Source organism: Anomalospiza imberbis, chromosome 25 (genome assembly GCF_031753505.1).
Source record: "Anomalospiza imberbis isolate Cuckoo-Finch-1a 21T00152 chromosome 25, ASM3175350v1, whole genome shotgun sequence".
In the NCBI taxonomy this organism is placed as follows: Eukaryota; Metazoa; Chordata; class Aves; order Passeriformes; family Viduidae; genus Anomalospiza; species Anomalospiza imberbis.
Genome location: NC_089705.1, coordinates 4110648 through 4135961, shown reverse-complemented (window position 1 = coordinate 4135961; position 25314 = coordinate 4110648). Strand labels below are relative to the sequence as shown.

The 25314-nt window shown below is 53.8% G+C and overlaps 1 protein-coding gene across 2 annotated transcripts; it reads left to right on the top strand.

Moving 5' to 3' along the window:
* The first annotated feature begins 1759 nt into the window (after positions 1-1759).
* Positions 1760-25098, top strand: TFAP2E (transcription factor AP-2 epsilon). Of its 2 annotated transcripts, XM_068172539.1 has the most exons (8): positions 1760-1971; positions 2075-2521; positions 2828-2879; positions 16141-16359; positions 18852-19080; positions 19295-19413; positions 22399-22540; positions 23585-25098. In XM_068172539.1, the coding sequence occupies exons 1-8, from the start codon at positions 1945-1947 to the stop codon at positions 23871-23873; spliced, it is 1524 nt and encodes a 507-aa protein (XP_068028640.1). In that variant the 5' UTR covers positions 1760-1944; the 3' UTR covers positions 23874-25098. The 2 variants fall into 2 exon arrangements, with proteins under 2 accessions (XP_068028640.1, XP_068028641.1); XM_068172540.1 differs by lacking the exon at positions 16141-16359 and having other exon boundaries at positions 1763-1971.
* The last annotated feature ends 216 nt before the right edge of the window (positions 25099-25314 follow it).

Sequence of the window (25314 nt, the reverse complement as noted above, 5' to 3'; positions counted from 1 at the left end):
AAGGGACCATCCTCCTGCTCGCCTGCTGTCCTGTGCAGGCTGACTCACAGCCCTTCCTGCCTGGATTTTGCAGTTTCACCTCTTTCAGATGAATAAAGACTCTACATTATACGCACTAGACGAGCGAGGGACATTAAGAATGAACTGGAACATAACTGCAAAATACAGCATGTCCAATCCAATTTTTCCTAGCAAATGAAATGGATCTGGTGGAAAATAAATACAGAACTTCCAGGAGCAGCGTCCTTGAAGAGCATTTGAGGGGGATGAAGAGATTTGAATGGATCAACCCTCTATACCTCTTCATATCCCTCCTCCCACCCTTAAATGCCATCTTTAACAGAAATAAATTAGAATAAACGATCAGCCCATGCCTCCTAAAGACAGGTGGCAGGGTAATATTAAAAGAAATGAATAAAAATTCATTTAATGAGCATTGTTAATTAAACCTGGAAATCAAAGAGGTCTGAGTTGTGGGAATTCAGAGGAAAAATGAAAATGAAGGGAGCTGTAGCTCCGGGCAGGAAGAGTGGAATTAAATTAACTGCAGTGTGGGGCTGTGTTTGTTGATGTCGATCACACAGCGTGGTGTGCTACAGCTGGGGGTGAAGGGTTTGTGCTCTGCTCCACGTAAAACACGCGCTGCCAATGGAACGTCCCGCCCAGCGCTGGGCGGCCGGCACCCTGCGGGTGGCACGGTGAGACCGCGGGGACCCGCGGTGACACGCCACCCCACAGCCCGGCCAGGGCGCCCGTGGGCCGCGGGGAGCTGTGACCGTGGTGTCCGGGACCCGCGGGTGTGTGCTGGGGCGTGAGCGGCCGAGTGTGTGCGTGTGCCCGTGGGGATGGGCATGGCCCCTCCGCCGTGGGACCTGCGTGGCTGTGATATCGGGGGGAGGGGGGATGTCTTTGGGGTCACTCGATGCCGCTGGCGGGGCCTTCCCGTCTGCCCGGCTCGCCCCGCTGGTGTCCGGTGCCCGGTGCCGCGCTCAAGGACCCGGTGTTGCGGGCCCGCCGCGTCCTGCCCGGAGGGAGGGCTCAAACAGACAGTGAGGGAGGGATGGGGAGGCGGAGGGAGGGATGGAGGAGGGCGGAGAGGCAGGCATGCTGCCCGTCGGTGCTCCCCGTTTTCCCCTGGCTCTGTTGCACCCGGCGCCCGTCCTCCCGTCCGTCTCTTCGGGCAGGGAGCCAGGCCCGGAGCACCCCCAGACACTTCTCGCTGTCCCCACTCCGGGATGCAGCTCCCCGCTCCCCGTCGGGGAGGAGGGTGAAGCGCCCCGGGAGAAGCCCAGAGCTCTCCCGGCAGGACCGGCCCCGGGCCCCGCCCCGCTCCGGCCCCGGGCCGCGCTCGAGGAGGTCGCAGCTGCCGCCGGGGCCCTCGCACCTCTCCCGGAGGGTTCCCGCACCCGGCTCGGGCTAATAAAGTCAAACCGTAGAGCATCCCCGCGGCCCTGCAGCCCGCCCGCACGCTTGGGCTCTCCCGACCCTCGGGGCTCGCTCTCCGGTGCGGCCCGGGGCGCTCCGCGGCAGGACCCTCAGGCGGCGCGGCGCGGCCAGGGGCAGGGGACCCGGGGTGGCACCGGGGGGAGGGTGTGCTGTACCGTGCGACAGGGGACCGGAGGTAGCACCGGCCACGCTCCCAGGGGGCGGCGGGTGCCCCTCGCCCCCCGCCCCGGCCGCCTCCCGCCGCCGTCCCGGAGCGCCCGCTGTCGGGAGCCGTCGGGGCCCCGCGGGAGCGGGCGGCGCGTCCCCGTCCCCGCGCTCTGACGCGCGCTCCCGGGGCGGCGGGCGCGCCCCCGCCGCTATAACTGGCGTGCATGGAGTCGGGGCCGGCGCAGAGGAGCGGGCGGGCGATGGGAGACGCCGCTCCGGCGGGATAGAGGGGCGGAGACGGGGGCACCCCCGGGGCCCGGCCCGCCCGGGGCTTGCCGCGGGCCCGCACCGATGCTTGTGCACAGCTACCCGGGCATGGTGAGTGCGGGACGAGCACGGGTGGGACGGGACGGGACGGGGGTTCGGGGGCTGGGGCCGGGGGTCCATGCCCACCTCACCGTGTCTGTTTTCGCCGCCGCAGGACCGCGCTGAGGGGCTGCCCGGGGCGCCGGCCGGGGCCCGCCTGCCGCAGCTGCCCTCGCTCAACCAGGCGCCCTACGGCTCGGCGCCGCCGCTCTGCCACACGCCCGCCGCCGACTTCCAGCCGCCCTACTTCCCCCCGCCGTACCCGCAGCCGCCGTTGCCCTACCCACAGGGCCAGGAGCCCGCTTACCCTCACCTGGCGGACCCGTACGCGGCGCTCAGCCCTCTGCACCAGCACCAGCAGCCGGCCTGGCCCCCGCAGCGCGGCCGGCAGGACGAGCCGGGGCTGCTCTCGCAGACCCACCGCGCCCTGGGGCTCGACCCTCGCCGCGAGTACCCCGCCGTGCCCCGCCTGCTCCACGGGCTGCCCGACGGCGGCCACGGCCTCGCCGACGGCCCGCTGGGCCTCCACGGCCTCGGCCACCACGGCCTCGAGGACATCCAGGTACGGGGGGACGGCGGGAGCACCGGGAGGGTGCCCGGGCTGGGTTGGTTGCGCGGGGACGGGGCCAGATTCCTCTGCCTGTGTGACCGGGGACTCCAGGCCAGGACGAGTCGGGCCCCACGGCGTCCGTACCCCCGGGCAAGCAGAAACATCGGGCCGGGGATTTCCGTGCTGGGGCTCGTTCGTGCCCTCAGAATTCCTCCTGGCCGGGGGCTGCGGGGGGATCGGGCCGCGGCCGCGCTGTCCCCGCGCCGCGAGCCGCCGGTGCCCGGAGCTGGCTGACGGCTCTTCCCTCGGTGCTTTCAGGCCGTGGACGACGGCGGGATGAACCTGCTCGATCAGTCCGTGATCAAGAAAGGTAAGAAGAGCGCGGCGGCTCAGAGGAAAGCGGCATAGGACCGGGCCCTGCTCCTGCCCTCGGGGGTCCCCAGCGTCGGGTCCCCCCGCGTCCGCCCTCCCGCGGGGCTGCCCCCCGCCCGTCGGGAAGGGCTCGCTGCTGTCCCCGGCGAGACTAAAACGAAAGCGGCGGGTCCCGACGGGCCAGCGCGCCCACCCGCCCTGGCCCGCTGCTCTCCCTCGGGCGGTACCGCGGCCGCCGCTCCTTCCCGGTACCGAAGGGCCCGGACGGGCGGACCCTGCTGTCGGGGAGCCCCGGGGCCCACCCCGCCGACGGCCGCGTTCGGTTTGCGTGGAAAGCCCGGGGATGCCGCGGCGGCAGTTCCCGGTGCTCCCGGTCCCTCCGGCCCACGATCGGAGCGCCGCGCCCGGCGGCGGGGAAGGCAGCGTGGGCCGCGAACCGCTCCACACCGCCCCAGACCGCGGCGGATCGGGCCCGTTCGGCGGGACTGGTACCGAGGGGAAGGACGCGTTTAACGGAGACGAGAAGTGGCGCGGCTTTGGGGCCGGTGCTGCCCGTCCTTGCAGCCGGGAGCGTCCCGCAGCCCCATCTCGGCAAAACCTGGGTCTGCGGAGACCCACCTCTGCCGCTCCAGAACCGGAGCTTCGCTCCGGGACCGGAGGGGAGGAGCAGCCTTCCCCTCCGGGGCTGGCGCGGGGAACGGGGCTGCGGGCAGAGGTCCCGCTCTACCCCCGGGGTCTCCCGGGGCCGGTTCTGCCCCGCACGCTGACGAGTCCCCACATCCCAAGGAACCGGTGGGTAGAACAGCTCAACTCCCTAAAATATTTCCGTACTAAATCTTCCGCCGGGGCGTTGCGAGAGTGAGGAGAGGGGCCCGGAACGGCCGGCGCGGTGCTCGGGGCAATCCCTACTAAGGAATATTCCAGCACTGCTCTTGGCTTCTCCCCGCGATTTTTTACAGAAATATGTGGATGGAAAGTTCGCGTTTAACCACCGACTCCCGGTGCGAACGGAACCTCAACCACCGGCACGGCTCGGTAACGTGGGCCGGTGGGTGCTACGGCCCCGCAGTCCCGGTGCTGGTCCGGGCCGTAGCCGACCCCCGGGAACTGCACGAAAAGCCTCCCGATCGTGCGGTTCTTCCCCAGCTGCCATCGGTGGTTTCATGGGGGAGCGGCGCTCCCGGTGCGCCGCAGCCCCTTTCCCGAGAAAAGGCTGTTCTAGGAACACGCGGCTGCCAGCGGGACTTTAATGACCCGCATTAATTGAGCTTTAATCAGAACGCTGGAGAGGCGTTTCGTTAAATATTCGGGAGTGAGGAATGGTTGCAAGAAGCTGAGGGGTGCGTAACCCGGCACCGACCTTACCTCCGCGGCTTGGGCCGGGCAGGAGCACCCCGGAACGCTCGGGAAACACTCCGCCGTGGGGATGTTTGTCTGGAAGTTCGGTTGGAGTTGTAGTGGTTCACTGGGGTTTTTCCCCTCCTTTTTCCAAAAGCGCCATTAGTAGAATATTTTGTCTCGTATCGGGAGGATTTGTCGTTGTTTAGTGCCTGGTCTTTTTTGCCCTTGGAGATTCTCTAGTCCTCTAGTCTTGGAAAGAAAAAAAAAAAAAAAAGAAAGAAAATAAATATAAAATTAAAATACCTCTGGCTGAAGGCAGGAATGGTGCAAAAAGCTCGACTGCAGCCCCTGTGCTCACGGACACTTGATCTTCCACGCCCGTTCATGTTCGGGTATTTATAAAATTTTCTAATATTAATATATCTTTTCCGTCCCTCTTTTTTTGCCTTCTTTTTATTATTTTAATATTTTTCTATTATTATTCCTGTGTTTGGTGAGCGAAGCTCCGAGTTTGATGGAGAAATCGATAAATCCAAAGCCAAGAGCGTGTTTGTGGGGGTGGTTGGGCAGCCACCCTGGGAGCGGTGGGACGGAGCCGCCGGGGCTTCCTGGAAGCAGCGGCAGCAGCGGGGGCTCTGTCCCGGCACCGCTCCGGCACCCACCCCGCTGCCGGGGATCGGGAGAACGGGCACCGGAGCCGATGGCCACGCTCCTCTTTCCCTACCTCTGGAAGCTCCCAAACGGGCGAGTTCAGCTCTAAAGAAATCGGAGGAATTCTGGAAGCTGCAGCCGGGAATCCCTCTGCCCTCCACACGGCTCGGGGAGTAAATTCCTTTACATTCGGCTTTATTTAATTTTTTAGAATGTATAAATGTTCTCACTCTGCTGGGTCTGTCAACTTTGAGCTGTGTTCTGGAGCCCCAGCGGGACCAGAGCCGAGCCCGGGCCCCCGCGGGTGAATGACACCCCAGGAAAAATAAAATCAAATTAAAACCATCTGAGGCAGCTGCCGGCGGGTCCCGGGCAGAAGGTGCCGGAGGGAGCGGCTGGGCAGCAGCACTCGAGGACCCCCTCTCTGAAGGGAGCGAGGGTAAACCTAAAAAGCGCAGTGTTGTCCTAAATCGCACCGAAATCCCAAATACCGATTAAGCCTGGAAGTCCTGACGGAATGGCCGTCGGACAGAAACCTGATAGAAATCTTTGCGTGTGGAAACAGATTTATCTCGCCTAATTAGTTGCCGAGATACTGTTGTCCTGGTGCAACAAAAAATATAAATCACCTGCCCCAAATCCCCAAACCTCCCTTTTAACTCCCGTCCTCGGAGTCGCATTTAGTCCCGGTCAGAAAGAGCCCGGAACGGGAGGGAAGAGCCCGCAGCCCCGCGCTGTCCCCGCAGCCTGTCCCCTCCGGTATCCCGGGGTTTCGGGGCCATCCCCGCGGCAGGGCGGTCACTGCCGATGTCCCCCGGCACGGACGGGCGCTGCCCGGCGCGGGGAAGATGCTGCCCGGAGCCTCGGAGCGCTATGTGGGAGCATCCCTGACTGCGTGTCTGTTTTCCTTCCTTTTCCTTCTTAAATAATCTTCCAGCCGTTAATATAATTCCAGGGATTTTGTGGGCATCTCGGACACGCGGTGCACTGCCACCCTCTCCCCTCCGAGTGTTTTCCCCAGCCCGCAGCGCTCCGGCCCCTTGGCTGCAGGTAACTCCGAATGGAACAAGTGGGGAGGAAAAGCGGGGATTCGCCCCAGCTCGCCCCGGGACCCCCATCCCGCAGTGCCGGCGGTGGCTGCGCGGTGCCCGCATCGCGGCGGGGGGAGCCCAGGAAGGCAGATCCCGGCTGGAAACAGGCGTTCAAATCCCCATTTCCACCGCTGCCCTCGGGACTGGTTCTGGGTCGTGGTCGCCGTGCTGATCCCTGGGGCTGGAGGCGCCGGGTGGTGAAGGGTACCGAGAAATCCCCGGTGAGGGGGTTCAGTTTGGTTGTGGAGTGCGATGTGTGAGCTGGGATTTCACTTGGAGCAGGGAGAGATGTGATGGCTCTGAAAAACGGAGGATGAGTCTTTCCCCCGTGCCCCGTGCCGTCATGACAAATGGAGTGATAGATTTCGTTTGGGAATTAAACGGATAAAATCTTGGATAGGGCAGCAGAGCATTTATGAATATCTTGTACCCCCATTTGTTCGTTCTCCCCTTTTTCCAGAAGTATTTCAGAAATTGTTTTCTTTGCCTTTCTTTTGTTGTTGTTTTGTTTGTGGTTGGGTTTATTATCATAATAATTATTATTAATTTTACTTTCCCTTCCAAGCATTTATATAAGACCAGGAAGATATTAGACTGGGAAGCATTAAAATTAGCTCTGAAAAAGTTTAGCTGGGGCTCTGGCAGCTCAGGAATTTTCTTCTCCACTCACCTGCTGCCCTGATGTTCAGTTGCCCAGGTCAGCTACCGAGGTCTCGCTGTGAGACCCTCCAGACATAAAACTGGGGACTCAGCAAGTCCCGAGCTCCTGGTGCAGGGTGCGACCTTCTGGTTATGAAATCAAGCATTAGGTCGTTGTGCTCAGTAGCAAAAAATCCTGCAGCTTGGTTGTAAAATAAGGAGGGGTTTTATTGCTTTCACATCCTTTTGGGATCAGCAGAAAGCTTCTGGGAGAGCCTTTTTTATTACAAAGAAAAATACAAATCTCTTTCCCTGGCACCTGGGGACACGCTGGGGTGCGGGAGCAGCCCTGGGTCCTGCTGGCGAAGGGCAGGAGTGAGCTGGGGCCCTGTGGCAGTGGGAGCAGGGTGAGCCACAGGGGCCGGTGCACCCGCTCGCGGGCACAAGTTTTGGCTGTGGCATTTTACAACCTGGAGTAGAGACAGAGCAGGGCGTGACCAGCGTGGGCTCACATTGGCACCCAGGCGTTCCGTGGGCTTCGTGCTGGGGCAGTGGGACCTGGTGCTGCCACTGTCCCTCGTGTTTGTGGACCTGGTGCTGCCACTGTCCCTTGTTTTTGTGGACCTGGTGCCGCCACTGTCCCTTGTTTTTGTGGAGCTGGTGCTGCCACTGTCCCTTGTTTTTGTGGACCTGGTGCTGCCACTGTCCCTCGTGTTTGTGGACCTGGTGCTGCCACTGTCCCTCGTGTTTGTGGACCTGGTGCTGCCACTGTCCCTTGTTTTTGTGGACTTGGTGCTGCCACTGTCCCTTGTTTTTGTGGACTTGGTGCTGCCACTGTCTCTCGTGTTTGTGGACTTGGTGCTGCCACTGTCTCTCGTGTTTGTGGAGCTGGTGCTGCCACTGTCCCTTGTTTTTGTGGACCTGGTGCTGCCACTGTCCCTTGTGTTTGTGGAGCTGGTGCTGCCACTGTCCCTTGTTTTTGTGGACCTGGTGCTGCCACTGTCCCTTGTGTTTGTGGAGCTGGTGCTGCCACTGTCCCTTGTTTTTGTGGACCTGGTGCTGCCACTGTCCCTCGAGTTTGTGGAGCTGGCTGCTCCCTCATGTTTGTGACTTGTTCCAGTTTCCACCCGAGGCTTTCGAGCCGCTCTGAGGGGCAGTGCTAGCGTTTCTGCTCAGGAATGTGGACCTGTTTGGCTGGATACTGGACAGACAGATGGAAAGCTGTGCCTCAGAGCCCACAGTCAGGAATACTGCGAGAAGTAGCTGTCACTACTAAGGAATGCGGCAGAGGAGGGAGATTAAAACCGAGATCCTTAGATCCACTCGCCACCACCGCAAGGGAGCTCCAGGTTTTGAAGCTTCTCAGCTTCTTCTCAAGTTGGTGGGACTTGAGAAGCCCACCAAGCATGGAGCACTGGCATGACGGCAGGAGTGCCATTTCTCCTTTGTTTTGGTGCAAGGAGGAATTGAACTGTAAGAAATGTAAGAAGCCAGATGCGGCAGGGAAAAAAAAAAAAAAAAACTGAAAGAATGGTAGATTAGATAAACATCATTTCCTGTGATGAGCAAGGTAATAAATGAGGTCATCCTGTAAAACACCTGGGGCTGTGAAGACACAGCTTTTGTAGGACTGTCCAGGGCCGTGGGTGGAGGGACTTGGCTTCCAGTCAGCTGCAGGGTGCTGGGCTCGCCGGAGAGCCCTCCCAGCTCTCTGCAGCTTCATCTGCCGCAGTAGTTTGCCTGAGTAGGAAAAGGGGCTCACCCGGGACAAGCCGGGTCTTGACTGGAAGTTTTGCTGCCTTAGTGCTGCTCATGAATGCTTTAAAGTTTCGACAAGCCCTCGCACACACCGGGAGATAGAGCAGCGTGCCTCAAAACAGTCACACCTCCCGAGCCCGGCGCTTCTCCCTCGTGCGCGCACGGTGCGCGGCAGGAACACCTACTAAGCAAACAGAGAAACTTAAAAGAAAGTTTTTACTCTGAACTGCATCCAGATCACCATTCCTCCATTAAAATTATATTTTTAATGTCCTATAATTGCACAGGATAAGCCCAGGTGTGTGTTCATGTGAGATAACACACGCGGGTACTGGTGAAGGCGCTGGGCTTTGTCTCAACCTCCCCAGTGCCTCCCAGGCATGTGTTATCTCCAAGTTTCATGTACCTTGTCATGACTTACTGTTTAATTAGATGTTTTTAAATGAATTTTTTTCTTTGTTTGAAATAAAGAGCAACTGTTAAAGGGTAGGTTCAGGAAAGCCAGCTTGGGTTGTTTTTTGGCATGTGGCTTGAGCCAAAGCAGCAGCACCTCTGCTTTGGGAGGAGAACCTCAGGTGAGGCTTCCCCATGGACAGCACCGAGCGAGCAGCACAGACATGTTGGGCTTGCTTTAGAGCACCTTTCCCTTCATTTTGGGGGCTATTATGTATTTTTGCAGTTCAGTGGCCACTGTCACATCACTACCCTGGCTCCCACAGGGGCTACTTCATCCACAGGTGGACGGGCAGCAGGACAGCCTCAGCCAGGTGACACCTGTGATGTTTGCCCCTGTAAAGGAAGTGGCCAAGATCTTAATTTGTGTGTCAGCACAGGTACCTGCCTCACTGGGGTCCATCAGGACACACAGCCACGGCAGCATAGACACAGGCAAGACCCGTAGGGACCCATCAATGTCACTCCAGCCCAGGGTCACACTAAACCTGCAGCAGAGCAGAGGCAAACACAGACTATTCCTCCCAGTTTGTTAATATTCCAAGATATATAATCTCAGGAAAAAATGTTCGCAATCTCGCTTAATTATTTGAAGAGCCTAAATGAGGTTCTCTGAAGTCCTAGACTAGCACTCTAACCACTAAACCATCCCACCCTTTCCTGTGTGATCCAGGGAATTACTCACTCTTGCTGTCCTTCCATTTGTTTGTTTATTTTAATTCTTAATGGAGGAACTAATTAGCAAATCTGGATGTGATGCTTGGAGCTGCTGTGTGCTCAGCTCTCATCTCCCTGGCCTGTCCCCAGCCCAGCTCTGCTGTGCTGGGTATTGCCTTCCCTTTGGTGAGAAGCATTGTGGTTTGGGGGGAAAGGGCAGAGAAGCACATGGGAGTGAGAGGGACTTGCTAGAAAAGAGCCCAAGGTACTCATTTAAGTTAAACAACCCCAAAATACAGCATGGCAGGAGCTTGGGGCTTGGAGCAGGACAAGGGGAGCTGGGAGCAGGTTCACCTTCTTAGCTTAAAAATCCATCACAGTGTCTGCCGTGCGTGCTTGGGATTCCAGCCTGGCTGAGCCTCCCCACCCTCTATCTCAGGCATTTATCTGGCATCAGTCACCAGAGTGCTGAGGCGCCAGGGAGCGAGGGATTGGGTCAGGTCCCGTTCCCTCCGGACTGGTCAGACAGGTCCCAGGGAGCAAGTGGTGTCCCCAGGGCTCCCTGGGAGCCCCAAAGTGGCCACATGCAAGGGAGAAAGCAGAGCCACCATCCCAGGCCTGGAGAGGTGCGAGCAGAGGATCTGACCCAGAGTGCTTAGGGAGGTTTCCAGCACAAGATCCCAGTTAGCAAGAGATGGGGTGGCCATTGAAAAACCATCATCAGAGAGTTTGTCTCACCAATACACTGGTGTCAGCAACCCAGGGCATCTGAGCAAGGAAAAGGAAAGGCCTTTTTTGCTGTGACAGTGGCTGAGCAGTGCCTGTCCCCAGAGCGATCCCTGGACAAGCCAGCAGCTCCGGAGGAGCCGCTGAACCGAGACATTCACGTTGCTGCGGTCAGACCCAGACTGAAACCCCGCCAGCTCAGCGGGCTGGCAGCGAGCTCAGTATGAAGAGAAGAATTTTTTCTATTATTATTCATGTCTAATCTTTGCTGGATGGTTTTTTTGCCCTCCAACAACCTGAACAGATTTAACAAATCGACAGCCACATCGCAGTGGCTTCCACGGGATCGGCCACCGCTCACCGCGATGTCACAGCCTTGTTCTCCCCTTTTAGCTTATGGAGATCCCAGCCACACAAATTCAGGTGCATCTATAGGGAATACAGGGAAAATCTCCCCTGCATGTTATTGTGAAATGGATTAAACTGTTTAAACACATAAAGATCTCAAAGATTGGGTGCCGAAGTGTTTGTGCTGCTAAGGGAGTAAACTTGGGGTGGTTGATGCTGCGGGCAGAGTTATGGAGTGTGTGGGGCCAGGAGCACTCACTGCAGCACAGCCGGGGTGACGTTGGATGGGAAACTTCCCCTGGTGTCAGCATGGAGCAGCATGGGTTTCCAATTCCTCCGGCTCTCCAGCCTCCCTCTTCTAAACCTGCTTGGTTTGTGCTGTGAAACATGAATTCTATACGGGCAGAATTTGAACAGAATTTTAAATAATTATTCAGTAATTGAACTGAAATTGAAACAGTTTATTTTCTAATGTGGATATGGAAGGGCATAGCTGCAGATTCAGAAAAAGTAATTTAGAATCAAGGGGGAGGGAAATAATGTGAATTACCAGATTAAACTGACTTCTCCAATGAAGTCGCTGCATCGGGGCAGCTTCCAACCAACAGTGCAGGAAATATCTCCAAACACTTTGTCACTCAAAAGCAGAACCCAAATAATTTTCATTCATTCTCTTTAAAGGTTCAGACACCTGAGTTTTACTATTTAGGGGGACATTTTAACATTTTAATCATTGATGTTTGGTGCCTTCCAGCAAAGTGTTTCTGCAGTTACTGCTCAGGCTGTGACATCAGGGTTCCCCATACAGCAGAATCCACTCCATGAAATGAAGCATGGAAAGGAAACATGTGGAAACTCACCACAAATTAATTGTAAGCAGTTTCCAAAAAACTGACAAACTATTCTGAACAGCAGCATATTTGAGGTCGAGTCGTTCCTAAATGGTGAAGCAGAAAATGCATTAGCTGAAATTATCAATTGCAAAGCACTTTCTAGTCCTCTTCTCAAGTCCTGCAGGAGCACAGGAGGCTGAGTAAATTTTAATGTTATATCAGCTGGCCATTCCTATCAAAGCATGATGTACTCAGCAGGGACCATTCCTAACCAAGTCATTATACCCATGGATTTGGGGGAGTCTGAACCTTCCTGCTCTGTCAATCCATCCCAAGCTCTCCGGGAGACACCTGCAGTCACTGGTTGGGACTTCACTGGGTCAAAGGGAGGTACAGAATGAAAAATGGAATTAATATCACATGGCAACTTCAGATTTCTTTCCCAACCTGATGAATGGATTTGCATGAGAAACAAAATGTTAAATATGGGAGTTTTGCATAGGCATGGGACCTCTCCTGATTAGCTTTCTCATGGGAATAGATTGAAGTTGTATCCCTGCTCTCCTCTGAGGGTCCGAGATTCATTTCCCTATCAGAGCTCAGCGATCTCAAAACCAACAGATAAAACCAAGATTCTTTCCATCCTTCCATTTGAAAGGCCGATGATGGTGGTTCCTAGAGAGGCTCTTTGACAGGGGGACTTGGTTCAGGTTGTGCATTCGAGATAAAGAGAATACCTGTATAACCCCCTCTGGGAAGAGAGGATAATTACAGACTGCGCGTTTGAAATACAGCTGATGGCTCTGACCTCCTTCCCTGGACCATCAATAAATACCTCTCTGCTGAAACACCAGGAAATTGGTGCAGCTGAACTCTGCAGCACCTCCTCCCTGAAAAAGGGCTTTTAAAGGCATGGCAGGAGCAGCTGCCCCTGGCTCACACCCACATCCAGATATTTTTTTATATATGTATCTCCGTCTTATAATTTACATCAGAGACATTCAAACGAAGGTTAGATGAGCTCACTGACTGCTCTTCCCGGAAGACAACAGCAATCCCTCACCTCTCTGCAGCACTTCCATCAGGGGCTACACACAAACATCCAGCAGCCCGAGCTTCCCCCGCTGCCGGCCCGGAGCGGGTCAGAGCAGCGGGACCCCCGGCCAGGGAGCGAACCGGGGGCTTGGGGCTGTCAGCGCTGCACCTGCAGAGTCATGGGACCAAAACCTCGGCACCTGCGGCGGGTTTGGAGGGTGCAGGTGCGCCCTTGCCGGGCAGCGCGGCTCAGCTCTGTGCCCCGCAGCGATGCCCGAGGCAGCCGAGCCGACCGGGGCACGGCCCTGGAGAGGACGGGGGGCTGCGAGGCTTTGCTGTGAGGCTGGAGACAGCGCTGTTGTGCCTGAAGATGAGCGATTGCTTTGTCCCAGGTCGTCTCCTAAGGCGATTCACTGCTACCTCTTTAAAATGCAACCCCCAACAGTAGCACACTCCCACTTTTAAAGGGATGTCGCAATAAAAGCTCCGATATCTAGGGATTCCGCCTTACCGAGGAAGAGAATTTACCTGTAGTGTATCTGGAGAGAGAAGAAAACAGACTTGTAAGACGGGCAGCGATTTGCATGTTCCCTCTGGACCTGTTTTTCCCCTTACAGCACCCCGAGCTCCAGCTGGAAATGGAACAGAATAAATAACACCACGATAATCAACTCAATTCCCAAATACCACAAATTTTCCTGCTTCCAGATAATTTTGCAAGCAAGCAGCACATTTCTCCTATGGAAACGAGTCTGTACTTCGTATTTTTCTCTTTTTGTAGGCAAAGTTTCTTTTCCCTTAAACCCAAAAGTCGATGGTTTGCTGCCAGCCCTGAGCACGGACACCGGCTCCCGCAGCTCCCGGCAATCCCGGCATCGAAGAGTGAGCCGGGCTGCAGCTGCACCTTTTTCACCGAATATTTACATTTCAAAGTGCCCATTTCCAGGAATCACAATGGTAATTTCACCCACAAACTTTGGTGAACAAATATGAGGAAGGAGAAGGAATGCGGGAGCTGAGGGATGGAGCATCCTCAGCCCGGACCGAGGGAGGATGAGGAAGCCGAGGCGCAGGGCTGCGGATGGGTTCGTGCTGGATTTCACTGGGCAAAAGCAGGAAATTCTCCAAGGTTTTCTAGGTGAAAGCCTTTGAAGAATGGGTTTGTTTTGCTCCTTCTTTTTACCTCTTAAACTTAAAAGCCAAAGGGCCTACCTCTGCAAGCCAGAACAGGAGTGGCAGAAACTTTGTGCTTTCTTTTGGGGCACTTTGAAGGCATAAGGCTCCTTATTCCATTCGCTGGATTCGCAGCTGAACAATCCATTCAGCCGTGTTTATACCTTTCTCCAGGCTGTCTCCTGAAAAACCCTCAGGGAGACAAGGCTGTGGCATCCCATGGGCTGCAGCATCGCTGGAGGTATGGGACTCCTATTGTTCATGGAATTGCCTTTCCATTGCCTGTCTGCTCCACGGGGCATCATCACATCCTGTGCTCAGGGGCTGGACCAACTCTTCCTGGTGCATTCAACACCCAAGGACTTCTCACCTGGAGAAATCTCCCACCAGAGATTACTTGGAAAGTTTTAATTTGGTATCATAACATCCCTCCCAGGTAGACATTATTATATTATTATCTGCAATTTGTTGCTGGAGACAGTCAAGCCCAAACTGGGATAGTGACTTGCCCTGTGTCATAACACAATTTCATTCTGGCTGTGCCAGATACAAAGAGATAACCCCAGGCAGGCAGGGTGTTCTCCAGCTCAGGGAAGTCAAGGGATGAAACCCTTGGTGGTTTTGGACACCAGGGCTTGTTTGAAATCACTCTCTGCTCAGGGTTTTTTGAGCCACAGCAAATGAACTTGAGGGGGTTCATCATCTGACAGTTACACCAAGACAAGCCAGAGCTGACTCAACACAAAAGGATCCTCTGATGGAGATCACAAACCTTATGGTTCACAGAGAGGATGGAGTCACGTGTACCTGCTCCAAGCACGGGGGCAAGCGACTCACATGGGAGTTTGGGTCCCTCCACTGCTGCTCACACACACCTGGAATACGATGGATTGCAAGTGGCACCTGCCCTGTGAGGTTCAAGGCTGCAGTGAGAGGCTGAGTCTGATGGAAACACTTCCTGTGAGGTGTACAGAAAAAAGTAAGCATCATTTCCCTTCCCACACTCGGCAAGATTCTGCTGTGTGCCTGTTACTGCCATGCTGCCCTTCTCCAAACCACCACAGCACCAGGAGCCAAGATGATGTGGTGACAAACAGCTCGATTTCACAGCTTCCTACAGAAAATCCAGAGCTATGAAAACAGAGGCTGTACATAATCAGCCTGCAGCACAGCACTTCCCAACACTTGGGCAACAGCTGAAGCCTGGATTGCTTGGAAAGGCATTCCCACAGACTGGGATTGCACACACACAGATCATACCCATGTACCTGAGCCGTGGTAAATCATTAAACTTGCTCTGTGCCTCAATTTTCCCCAGCTGCACTGAGGAGCTGGCTTGGGTCAGGAGTGAGTTAATGGCTTTGGTGGCTGGTGCTGTACCAGCACTGGGCTGAGAATCAGCAATGTGTGAAGCCCTTTGAGGTCTGCCAGCATAACCTTATTCCAAAATCTCTTTTCCCTTTCAGATCTGACCCCTATGACCTGTGTCAGTGCTTACCTGTGTCCAGCCCACCTGCAGCATCCCCAGGGCAGGTCAAAATGCTTCACAGGGGCTATAATTTTTGAAATCTGCAGCCAAGCTCACCTGAATTTGCTGATTTAGAAGTAGCAGGATTAATCTAAATATACAACACTTCCATGGGAAAAACCTTGTCAGAAATGCCAGGCACTTTAAGAAAAGAGCAAAAAAAAAAAAAAAAACCTTTAGGAGGACAGAGTGAAGAAATTAAGCATCAGTAAATAATAATTGATAAATAATAAGAACAGATAACAAAGAGGACCTTGCACTCTCCAGGAGTGCTCTGAGCAGTTGTTAAAGGTCTGAGGTCTCCTTCTTCCCCTTTTTTTGGCTGAATCAACCCAAACTGCCACTTGTGCCCTGCCATTTATAGCTTCCTGGGCTGGACTGGGGTGACCCAGGGGTACCCCATCCCACTCACCAGGCAGGGCTGGAGGTGTGATTGTTTGGGCGCCAGTATCCAACCCCTCCTCGTCAGCCTTTGTAGATGTTGGCGTGCCACTGAGTGCACGAGCATCTCTGGGATGTGTTTCTGGGTTTCCATGGTCAGGAGTGGGGCTTGAGCCTGCCCAAGCTCCTGCCAGGTGAACGAGGGACGGAGAGCCGGGTCTCTGTGGGAAAGGTGATGTCCTCCTCTGCCAAAAACGGGTGTCTCCTAAGGTTGACCCCAGGACCTCAGGAGGGATGACGAGTGCAGTGGCACGATGTGACATTTCTATCCCCAGCTGCAAAGCCACAAGGGCGGGTCTCAGGTCCTTGTTGTGCCTGGCTGCTCCTTCACTCAGGCACTGCAGTCCCCGCTCACGTCGGGGCTGTTCAGTGCCTCAAACCTCACCGTGCAGACCCTGTCTCTGCTCCAAAGGGTCGCTCCTCTGCGCCGTAGCCGGGATGAGCCCTTGGCACGAGGCTGTGGGAGCAGCACGGAGCGCTACCCGGCCGGGCTCGGAAGGGCACAGGGGGTCGGCACTGGGGCGTGGGGCTGTCGGCCGCGCGCTGGGCGCCCGCACTGCTCTCATGCTTCCTTCTTGTCTGCAGGCTGGCTCAGGTGCTCCGATCACCTGCTGCTTGCGGGAACAGGAAAGCAGCAACTGAAGATCGAGGGGGACTTTTGGTTTACTCAGATGACAAGAGACAATTTTGGTTCCCCAAAAGCCAAGGAAACAAAGCTGTCAGGCTTTAATGGTAGCTTGTCTCCCTCCTGCAGCATGTTTATGGGCAAACAAGCTGCAGATCAGACCAGGCAAACAGCAGCAGGTGAGGCTCAATAACAATAATTCGTGATTAATGGCGAATGTGGCTTTGTTTATTCTTGTTGTATTGAGGCAACGCTGTCTAATGGATGAAGCACTGCTGCAGGACTCCGGGGCCCGGCTCAGCTCCCAGCGCTGCTGCCTGCTCCATCCCTCCCTCACATCCTGTGTGCCCTGTGAAGGGCACAAGCTCTACGTGACACAGTCACCCTGTCCCACACCTGCACGTGCCCGAAGTGACGGGGCTGTGGCCTTGGCTGAGGCTTCGAGGAAGAAGAGCAATGCCAAAATCCATGCTCAGTGCTGGTGCCTGCCTGGTTTGCTTGTGGCACAGAGCTGGGCTGACCCAGCTGTGCTGGGCTTTACCCTTCACAGCAGTCAGCTCCAGGGCACAGCTTTCCAGGGCTTTGTTTCTGACTGTAGCATCATTCTAAAACCTCCAGTACGTGTTTCCCAAGTGTTGTGTCTCCATGTTGCACATCAACATCACCCGTGCCTCCCTGTCACTGCCTGTGGGGCGACCGGCAAACACAGACCCTTCTCCAGCCCAGTTCTCCACAGGCTCCGGTGTTAAGTCACACTGGTACCGGCTGGGTTTGCCTCCTCCCCAGATGCTGTGCCCCATGGATGTGTGGTGAGGCACGAGCCCTCTCCCTCTCCCTCTCCCTCTCCCTTTCCCTCTCCCTCTCCCTGCATGGCTCTGCTGTCCCTCGGGTGTGCGCAGGTCCTCGGCCACGCATGCGGCTTGAGCGCAGCCATGGCATGATCGCAGGCATGCACAGATGTATCCAAATATAATCCAGGTTACAGAGTGGATCAATTGCACACAGCTCTTCACACCATACTACCAGCAGCACCTGCTCCCCAGGGTGGGGTCTGGTTTGGGGGTGGCCCTTTCTGCAGCAGAACCCCATCGCTGGGACCCTGCAGGGCCCCACAGCTCAGCAGCACTGCACGGATATTTGCAAACCATGCTCTAACTTTTGATTTTAAGGGATGCCCTAGAGACTAACCTAACCTGTTCTGGGACTGCGGAAGAAAGCTTTGAAGTTGCTCCTTCCTGGAAATAGTTCTGGTTTCCTACAACGTTCCTGTGTTGTTCTGCCCTGAACCAACCTCAGTCATGGCAAACACTGACCGCAGCCGCCAGCTCCAGCAGGGCACTGGTGCATCTCGCCCTTTGCTCCCTGACTTTGTGCAAATTTTGTGCTGGGAGGAAACTCCATGTCCTTCAGCTCCTTTCCGTTCATCCCTCAGTCTTAAAACATGAGTCATTTTTATGTAGCATGTGCTGATTTTTATTGCCATGCTAGCAAGTTGTGGAGCTGGATTTACAATATGCTGATTGTAAGCGCCCCCTCACAGGTCCAGTCCATGCACCCTCCCTGGTTAATCCTGGGGCTTCTGCTTCATTTTGGGCATATGTATTTCCTTTATAAACCATGGCATTCACTGCTGCATTACTTGCAGGAGCCATCTGACTGTGAAACAGTCATTCCTGAGGAAGCACAAAGAATGCCAGGGCTGAAATGATCTTTAGATTCTTTCAAAACCTGCTCTTTTTTCCCCTGAGTTAAATTGTTTATTAATTTCAGAGCATCAAAGCCAAAGAGATTTGGCACAAGTTTCACCCACAGTTTTAACTTATGAACCTTTATTGCGTCTAGGAATGTTTCTTATGGAATGACAAATGGGAAAACCGAGCCCCTTTGCCCCAGTGTGATGCTGTAGGTCCAGTGAGATGCTGCAGTTACCAGTGCCTGCCTAACCTTGTGTTAATTGACTTTTGCCCATTAAGCAAAGGGAAGTTTGTGTGGACTAATTGGGTTTGATCTTCTCAAGCTTCCTTTGAGCCAGGGATGATGAAAGTTTAGGGCTGTGGCTATTTGTGGGGTTAATCCCAGAGCTGAAGGCAAAGAAACTCTTTCCCCTGGTTCCCGTGGGCACATAATGGAAGCACAGCTCTCGGCCAGCCCAGCAGCTCCCGGGTTTGGGGCAGGGAATGGAGGTGCTGGCTCAGGTGGTTGATCCTGCCTGGTGGGATGCAGTGTGTGCTGGCACAGAGCTGGGCTGCAGCTGCAGTCCCTGGAGAGGATTGGCATCCTGGCCAGCAAGACAAGCCACGTTTTGCCCAGCTACCCACCTCCACGGAGCACCCAGAGGGGAGAGGGAGGGCAGCTGGTCACAGGTCCAGCCAGCAACACTGTGGACAGTCCTCAGTCTTCTAGGAGACCAGCCCAAACCTTGGCTTTAATTATCGCTGGGCTGGGACGTGTGGGAACGCAGGCGAGGGCAGCGTCCAGGCTTCTTCCTTTCCCTTAACCTTTATTTAGTTTAGTTTCATCACCCCACCTCGCTTCTCTCATTGAGGAAAATAAGGAACTAATGAGACATCCCAGCAGCCGTGCTACTGTCTGGGAGGGGCTGGAGAGCTGCCTGGAGAGTCTGGGTCTCTCAGCCATGGTCTCCTCTTCTCTCCCTCTTCCCTGTCTCCAGTGCCCATCCCCTCGAAGGCCAACGGCACCACCATCTCCACCCTGTCCATGAACAAAGACGGCCTGATCGGAGGGGTCACGAATCCCAACGAGGTTTTCTGCTCCGTGCCCGGCCGCCTCTCTCTCCTCAGCTCCACCTCCAAGTACAAGGTGACGGTCGGGGAGGTGCAGAGGAGGCTCTCGCCCCCCGAGTGTCTCAACGCCTCTCTCCTCGGCGGGGTCCTCCGCAGGTAAGCTGCCCCAAGAGCCCCAAGATCCAAGTTCAGCACCAGCTCTTACCTCAGATAAAGAGATGAGAAATTTTGCTGTGTGGTACATGAAGCAATAGTATTTTTATTGCTTTTTCTTTCTTCCTTTCAAATCTCAAATCTTAAACTAGGATTATGGTTATTTTAACATGAATTACGTGGAAATTTATTTTCCCTCTTTGTTTTCTCTTTTTAGAGCCAAATCAAAAAATGGTGGTCGGTGTTTAAGGGAAAGATTAGAGAAAATTGGACTAAATCTACCTGCAGGAAGGCGCAAAGCTGCCAACGTCACCCTGCTCACATCCCTCGTGGAAGGTAAGGGTCTCTCCCTGCTCCCATGGAGGGTGGAATGCCAAAACTTCCATCCCCTTAATTTCCAGCTTTCCACAAACCAGAACTCTTAAAATATGGAGTGGTCACCACTGAACGAGCATGGCAATGTCCTGTGTAAGTCTCCACACTGATTCAAGAACGTGACCTATTAAATGAGCAGACCCTTGGGAAGGCAGCGGGCAGAATGCAAGGAAACCAAGACAGCGAATGTCCCAGAAAATGTCCAAGCATGGCTGCCCTGACTGTGGTAGGAGGTTGGAACTGCATGATCTTTAAGATCTCTTCCAACCCAAACCATTCTAGAACTCTATGCTTCCATGTCTGTTTTCCAAAACTCAGCCTTTTCTGTTGGATCAGATGTGGCCCATGGAAAAGGCCTCCTCATGGATGCCAAGCAGGACTGTGAGCATCCATCTGGCCGGAGCTCAGGGTATCCCTCATGTCTTTGAACTGGTTTTAACACTTGGGTCACAGAGACCAAGCACAAAAAAAGCCTGAATAAAGCTGGCAAGAATTTCCCAGCTGCTCTGCAGCCCCGTGTGCCCACCTAAGGCACAGCTCAGGTGCTTCCAACCACACCACCCTCGGGCAGCATCCCAAGCTCAGGCCCATGTCATGTCACCTGTAAAGAAGGAAATGCCCCATATCCAAGTCCTTTCCTCCTCCCGGAAATGAGTGAGACACCAAGGAGATGTCAAACTGCTCTGAGGTTTTGCAGGTGGAGCTCAGGTGTGGAGCAGCCACCCTCAGAGCTATGGAAAAGGTGCTGCCCTGGCAGGCAGAGCCCTGCCCAGACATGTGAGGTGCCCCTGCCTAACTCGGTTACTTCCTCCCCTCCTACTTCTCTCCACCATGGAAATGATGATGTTGCCTCTGCATCCTGGGAGAAAAGCACACGGGGATGCAAACAAATGGAATGACAGCTCTGCCTCCCTCTGAGCTCAGGAATCCATTGTGTCCCTGCCCAGCGCGGTGCAGGCAGCTGCCTTCGGATCCTGAATAGAAAATCATCTCCATTGTCGCCAGCAAATTAAATGACCCGCTTCATTAGGCGGAGGTTGTTACCCAGGGCAGTTGGTTCCTGCTGAATGAAAGGCTGATTTCCATGAAAAGAAAAGAAAGAAAAGAATGAAGGAAAGAAAGGAAGGAAGAAATGTACAGTTTGATTTCAAGTGGCTGCTGATGTTTTGGTTCCTGCTTCCCAGCTTATAGTAAATAGGAGTGGTGCTATGTGTGTTTGATGGATATAATTTCCTCCTGCTTGTAAGCATGATGGAACCAGGAGAGGTTTTACCCAGAGGAAAGTGCTGCTGCACTGACATCACCCAGCACACATAAACTGGTTTGTGCTCCTCTGCCCCAAACACACTCTTTCCTGAATATTTGCTGTCTTGGCTTAATTTGTTTTCTCCCCTCTGCCTTCCTGACGACCAATTATTTAAAAGAGCCAATGGATGAGGTCTTGAGTGCTAATAAAATATTTTTTCTTACACTAACACACAGCCACTCATACAGATGGGGAGGATGTTCCTGGAGAACCCAGGGAGCCCCAGGTAGAAACAGCTCCCTTGGGACACCTCAACAGGTACACCAAGCACTCGACCTCTCTTGGACAAGTGCTCCATGAGAGCACCTCCAGCCAGGAACCAGAGGAGCAGCAGGGCTGTATTTCCACTCCAGAAACATCCCTAAGCTCTTGGGAGGAGTTTTGCCCACAGCCAGGATCTTGGTGCGCCCCTGCTCACCATGGTCCTCTGTGCACCTCCAGCAGCCTCTCCTGCTCAAGATCTGGCTCAATGTGTCTTTAACACTAAAGCCAGAGTGCCCTGTCCCCCCTTGCACCTCTCTAATCCAGCATCCAAATTAACTTTAAAAAATGTTAAAATGTGCAGCCACTCACACACTCATGGAACAAATAAATCCTGGCTCCAGCCCTGGCTCTGACATGAGGTCACTCAGCTCTTTTTTATTATCCCAGTATCAGTTTTTCAGCAGTTGTTCCTTTCTGACTGTTCACACAAACAACTGCAATTCTGATTCTTTAGGTTTACCTTATTTGCTCTTTCTCTGGAGGAGGAAATGAAGTGGAAAGTACTGTTGTTATGTGGGAAGCAGAGACACTTCCCTGTAACAGGGCTCCACAGACTGAGCTCCAGGAGCCGGGCAGGCTGGGTTGGGATCTGGGTTAATGCTATTAGGATGGATGGCCTCATACGTGTGAGCAGCAGGGGGGCAAGGCAAATTAACTCTGCCTGCCCGACCGGGATTTCGGGTGTTGGGCATGATCAATTGCCATCAGCTCTGATTATTTCCACGGGGACGCCTGGAGATGGATCAATTCCATCAATGGGTGGGCATTTCCACGGGGTGATGGATACGCTGCCTGCACGTCCAGCCTGAGGGCCTCCGGGCGCTGTGGGGGATGTAACCCCCTTCCTCCTGCCCTGCCTTGTCCAGCAGTCATCGGGCTGAGGTCACTCTGTGACCCTCCAGTTTCCCTTTCAATCTCTTCTCAATTTGGAGAGGCCAAGCAGGAAATTTGGGAAGAAGTAGGGAAAGATGCAGCAGGGGATGTTCCCAAGTAAGAAATGCCTCTGCTATTCTTCCTTTAGCAGCAGGTGCCCAGAGTCACATCTCACCCTGCTCCAAGGCCAGCACTGCCTTGCTGCTCTTGTAAAATGTAGTAAAGGAAGGACCCAGCTGCTGTTCAGAGCTGGCACTGGCTTATTTGGCCCACACATACTAACTGCCTTACAGATGAGAATAAGAAACTCAGTGGTGCTCCTGCAGCAAGAGATGAAGGTGGGGAGCGCTCTTGGGTGGCCACTGAGACAGGGAAGGGTGCCAGTCCCACCAGGACTGAGCTCCAACAGTGAGATGGCTGAAGCTCTACAGGAGGTCCCAGTTCCCAGTTCCCTGTCCCACTGGTGTTGGCACGGTGCTGATGTCCCTCTGTCCTGCTTGCAGGTGAAGCCATTCACCTGGCTCGGGATTTCGGCTACGTCTGCGAAACCGAGTTCCCGGCCAAGGCGGCGGCAGAGTACCTGTGCCGGCAGCACTCCGACCCCACGGAGCTCCACACCAGGAAAAACATGCTGCTGGCTACCAAGTGAGTACAGAGGGCAATGAACCACTGGTGCATTCAGTATCTGCAGCCGGGAAGGCAGCATTAGCCCCCAGACTTTGCTCTTCTGTGGGGAAGAGATGGGCTCACACTGCAGGAAGGTGTCCAGCAGGGAGGACGGCCTGCACGGATTGAAGGGTTTGCTCCTGCATGGGAGAGGGTAACCCAGCCCCAGGGAGAATTTTGGTACTGCCTCATGTGCCCTTTCAAAGCTGGAGCAGCAGCAGAGGCTCCAGTTCTGCACTCAGGGGTTTTCCCCAGGCTGGAGCCAAAATCTCCCAGTGGGGAGGTGGCTGTTGAGGCAGGGAGAAGGAAAAGAACCCTGAAATAAACCCAGAGAAGTTGTGGATGCCCCACACCTGAAAGCGTTTAATGCTAGGTTGGATGAAGCTCTGAGCAACCTGGTGCCCACACCAGAGGGGCTGGAACCGGATGATCTTTTAGGTCCCTTCCAACCCAAACTGTTCTATGATTCTATGACTGTGTCCTGCAGTTCTCCAATGAGACAAAGTAAAAAATTAACAAAGTAGAAATCCATTTAGATTTAAGTAAAGTGTGCCTCTTTAAGCTTGCAAACATAAGTAAAATATGCTGTTTAGTCTAGTAACTGCAGCACTAGCAAAACTGCCCCAGATAAAGAAAAAGAATGCAAATTTCCAAGCTAAAGAAATAAAAGATAAGAAAGACTCCTCCAACCTTGAAACAAACAGCACAGAGTGACCCAAGAGTTCTCTCTGTACTTTCTGACAAAAACTGAGTACAAGTGTAACTAGCTGTAAGTATAAAGCAAAATCAAGAATGAACATGCATTAACCTATTATAAAATTCTATAAATATATAAATTAACTAAAGTAATAAAAAAGGATCAAGAGTTTCCAAGGACGCGCATGCCCATTGAAGGGATAACCCTGGCGTCCGCCCGGCGCTGAAATACATACCAAATCTTACAAATCTATCAGAATTGTAAGGTTTTTATTTTTCACCGCAATTCACCACGTGCATTATAGTGACCAAACCTCTCTCTTTCAGGCAAATTTGCAAGGAGTTCGCAGACCTGATAGCCCAGGATCGCTCTCCGCTGGGGAACAGCCGCCCCTCGCTCATCCTGGAGCCCGGAGTGCAGAGCTGTTTGACTCATTTCAGCCTCATAACCCACGGCTTCGGGGGCCCGGCCATCTGCGCCGCCCTCACCGCCTTCCAGAACTACCTGGTGGAGTCCCTCAAGGGGCTGGATAAAATATTCATGAACAGCACGGGAAACGGGCACACGACCGGGGACTCCAAAGCGTCAGACAAAGAGGTGAAGCATCGGAAATAACAGCGCTGCCTCCCCCGATGGGAGCTTCCCCCGGGCACCAGCGGTGGCTCCAGGGGGAAAGGTGACCCAGAGCACTGTTTTCTGAACTGCTGAGTTTGAACGTGTGGGGAAACTCATAAAGCAAACGAAGAAAAGACAGGAAAAAAGAAGACTTAAAGAATTTAAGAAGAAAACAGTGCTAATGAACGTAGTGACATTGAGAGAAGCCAGGCTGATGGCTTTGGGGTTTTGCCTTTTTTTTTGTAACGTGGATGCAGGAAGCCAAGTCATGTGCAATTTGATTTTATTTTGCTTTTTAAAAAAACCCATAGTGAAATCTTGACGTGCTCTAGGACTTTGTTCCAACTGAAAAACTGAGAGGAAAGAGCAAAAGCCTCATCAGTGCAAGACCCAGAGCAGGAGCAGCCGAGGGCAGGGGGACGGAGCCCTGGCTCTACCTGGATTTATCCGCTGGTTTTGAGGCAAACACCCAGGAAAACTTCCCATTTCCCCACCCACAGCCCAGCCCTGACACCAGGCCAAGGAAAACTGCTGGCACAACTGCTGTGGATTTAAAGCAGGTCCAGGCTTTGTTTACAGCTTCAAACTGAGACTCGCTGTGGATTTTCCTGTGGGCTGAGGAGCCCCAAGCCACGGCACGAGGGAGGAACAACCACACAGCCAACGGGTCCCAGGGCAGGACCGAGGGGAGTCCCCCTGACTGCTGCCCTCCTGGCTGAGGATAAGGCAGGTGAAGTTAAACCCAGGACTAAATAAAACTCCACAACCCACAGATAACAGCACACAAGTTTCTAAAATTAGTAATAATAACAAATAAAGCACAAGGAGCAGAACTTGAACCAGGCCAAACGGAACTCTTCTAAATCTGTATATATTTATTTATGTGTAATTAAAATCTGAAAGTTTTAAAATGTCCTGTGCAAGTTATTTATATCAAATTGAGTTGGGTTTTTTGTTTTGCCTTTTTTTTGTTTGATTGTTTGTTTGTTTGTTTTGGGTTGGGTTTTTTTTTCTTTTGAAAGATGAAAATCTTTGGATTTTCTGCCATTAGAAATGGGAATGAAGTTTTGGATCCACCAAACTGTAGCATGGACAAGCTAGGCTGTGATGATGATGACTCTAGAAGTTCTGCAGGATTTTGTACTTGCTGTTGTTTCTCTTAATGCTGCAATAGATGTACAACACCCACACTACAATGTCATTCTCATTCTCTTAATAAACCTCTTTTTATTTCAAGAAAGCACCTCCATCGTCTTTGTGAGAATGATGCTTCGCCTCTATGGTTGTATCTTAAAAGGGATTGTATAGGTTATTATATGGAAATTATATAAAATTGCATAGATTTAAGAAAGAACTCTCCAGTTTCATGGCTGGGGGTTGAGTGCTGCCACAAAAAGAGCTCAGGGTGACAGGAGCTGGTGGTGCTGCCTGGTGTCCCCAG

Bases quoted from the DNA above. Each gene is read 5' to 3' on its own strand.
- TFAP2E (XM_068172539.1), top strand. From the start codon at position 1,945: ATGCTTGTGCACAGCTACCCGGGCATG. The intron at 19,081-19,294 runs GTAAGCTGCCCC...TTCTCTTTTTAG, and splicing joins CTCGGCGGGGTCCTCCGCAG to AGCCAAATCAAAAAATGGTG. The intron at 22,541-23,584 runs GTGAGTACAGAG...TCTCTCTTTCAG, and splicing joins AACATGCTGCTGGCTACCAA to GCAAATTTGCAAGGAGTTCG.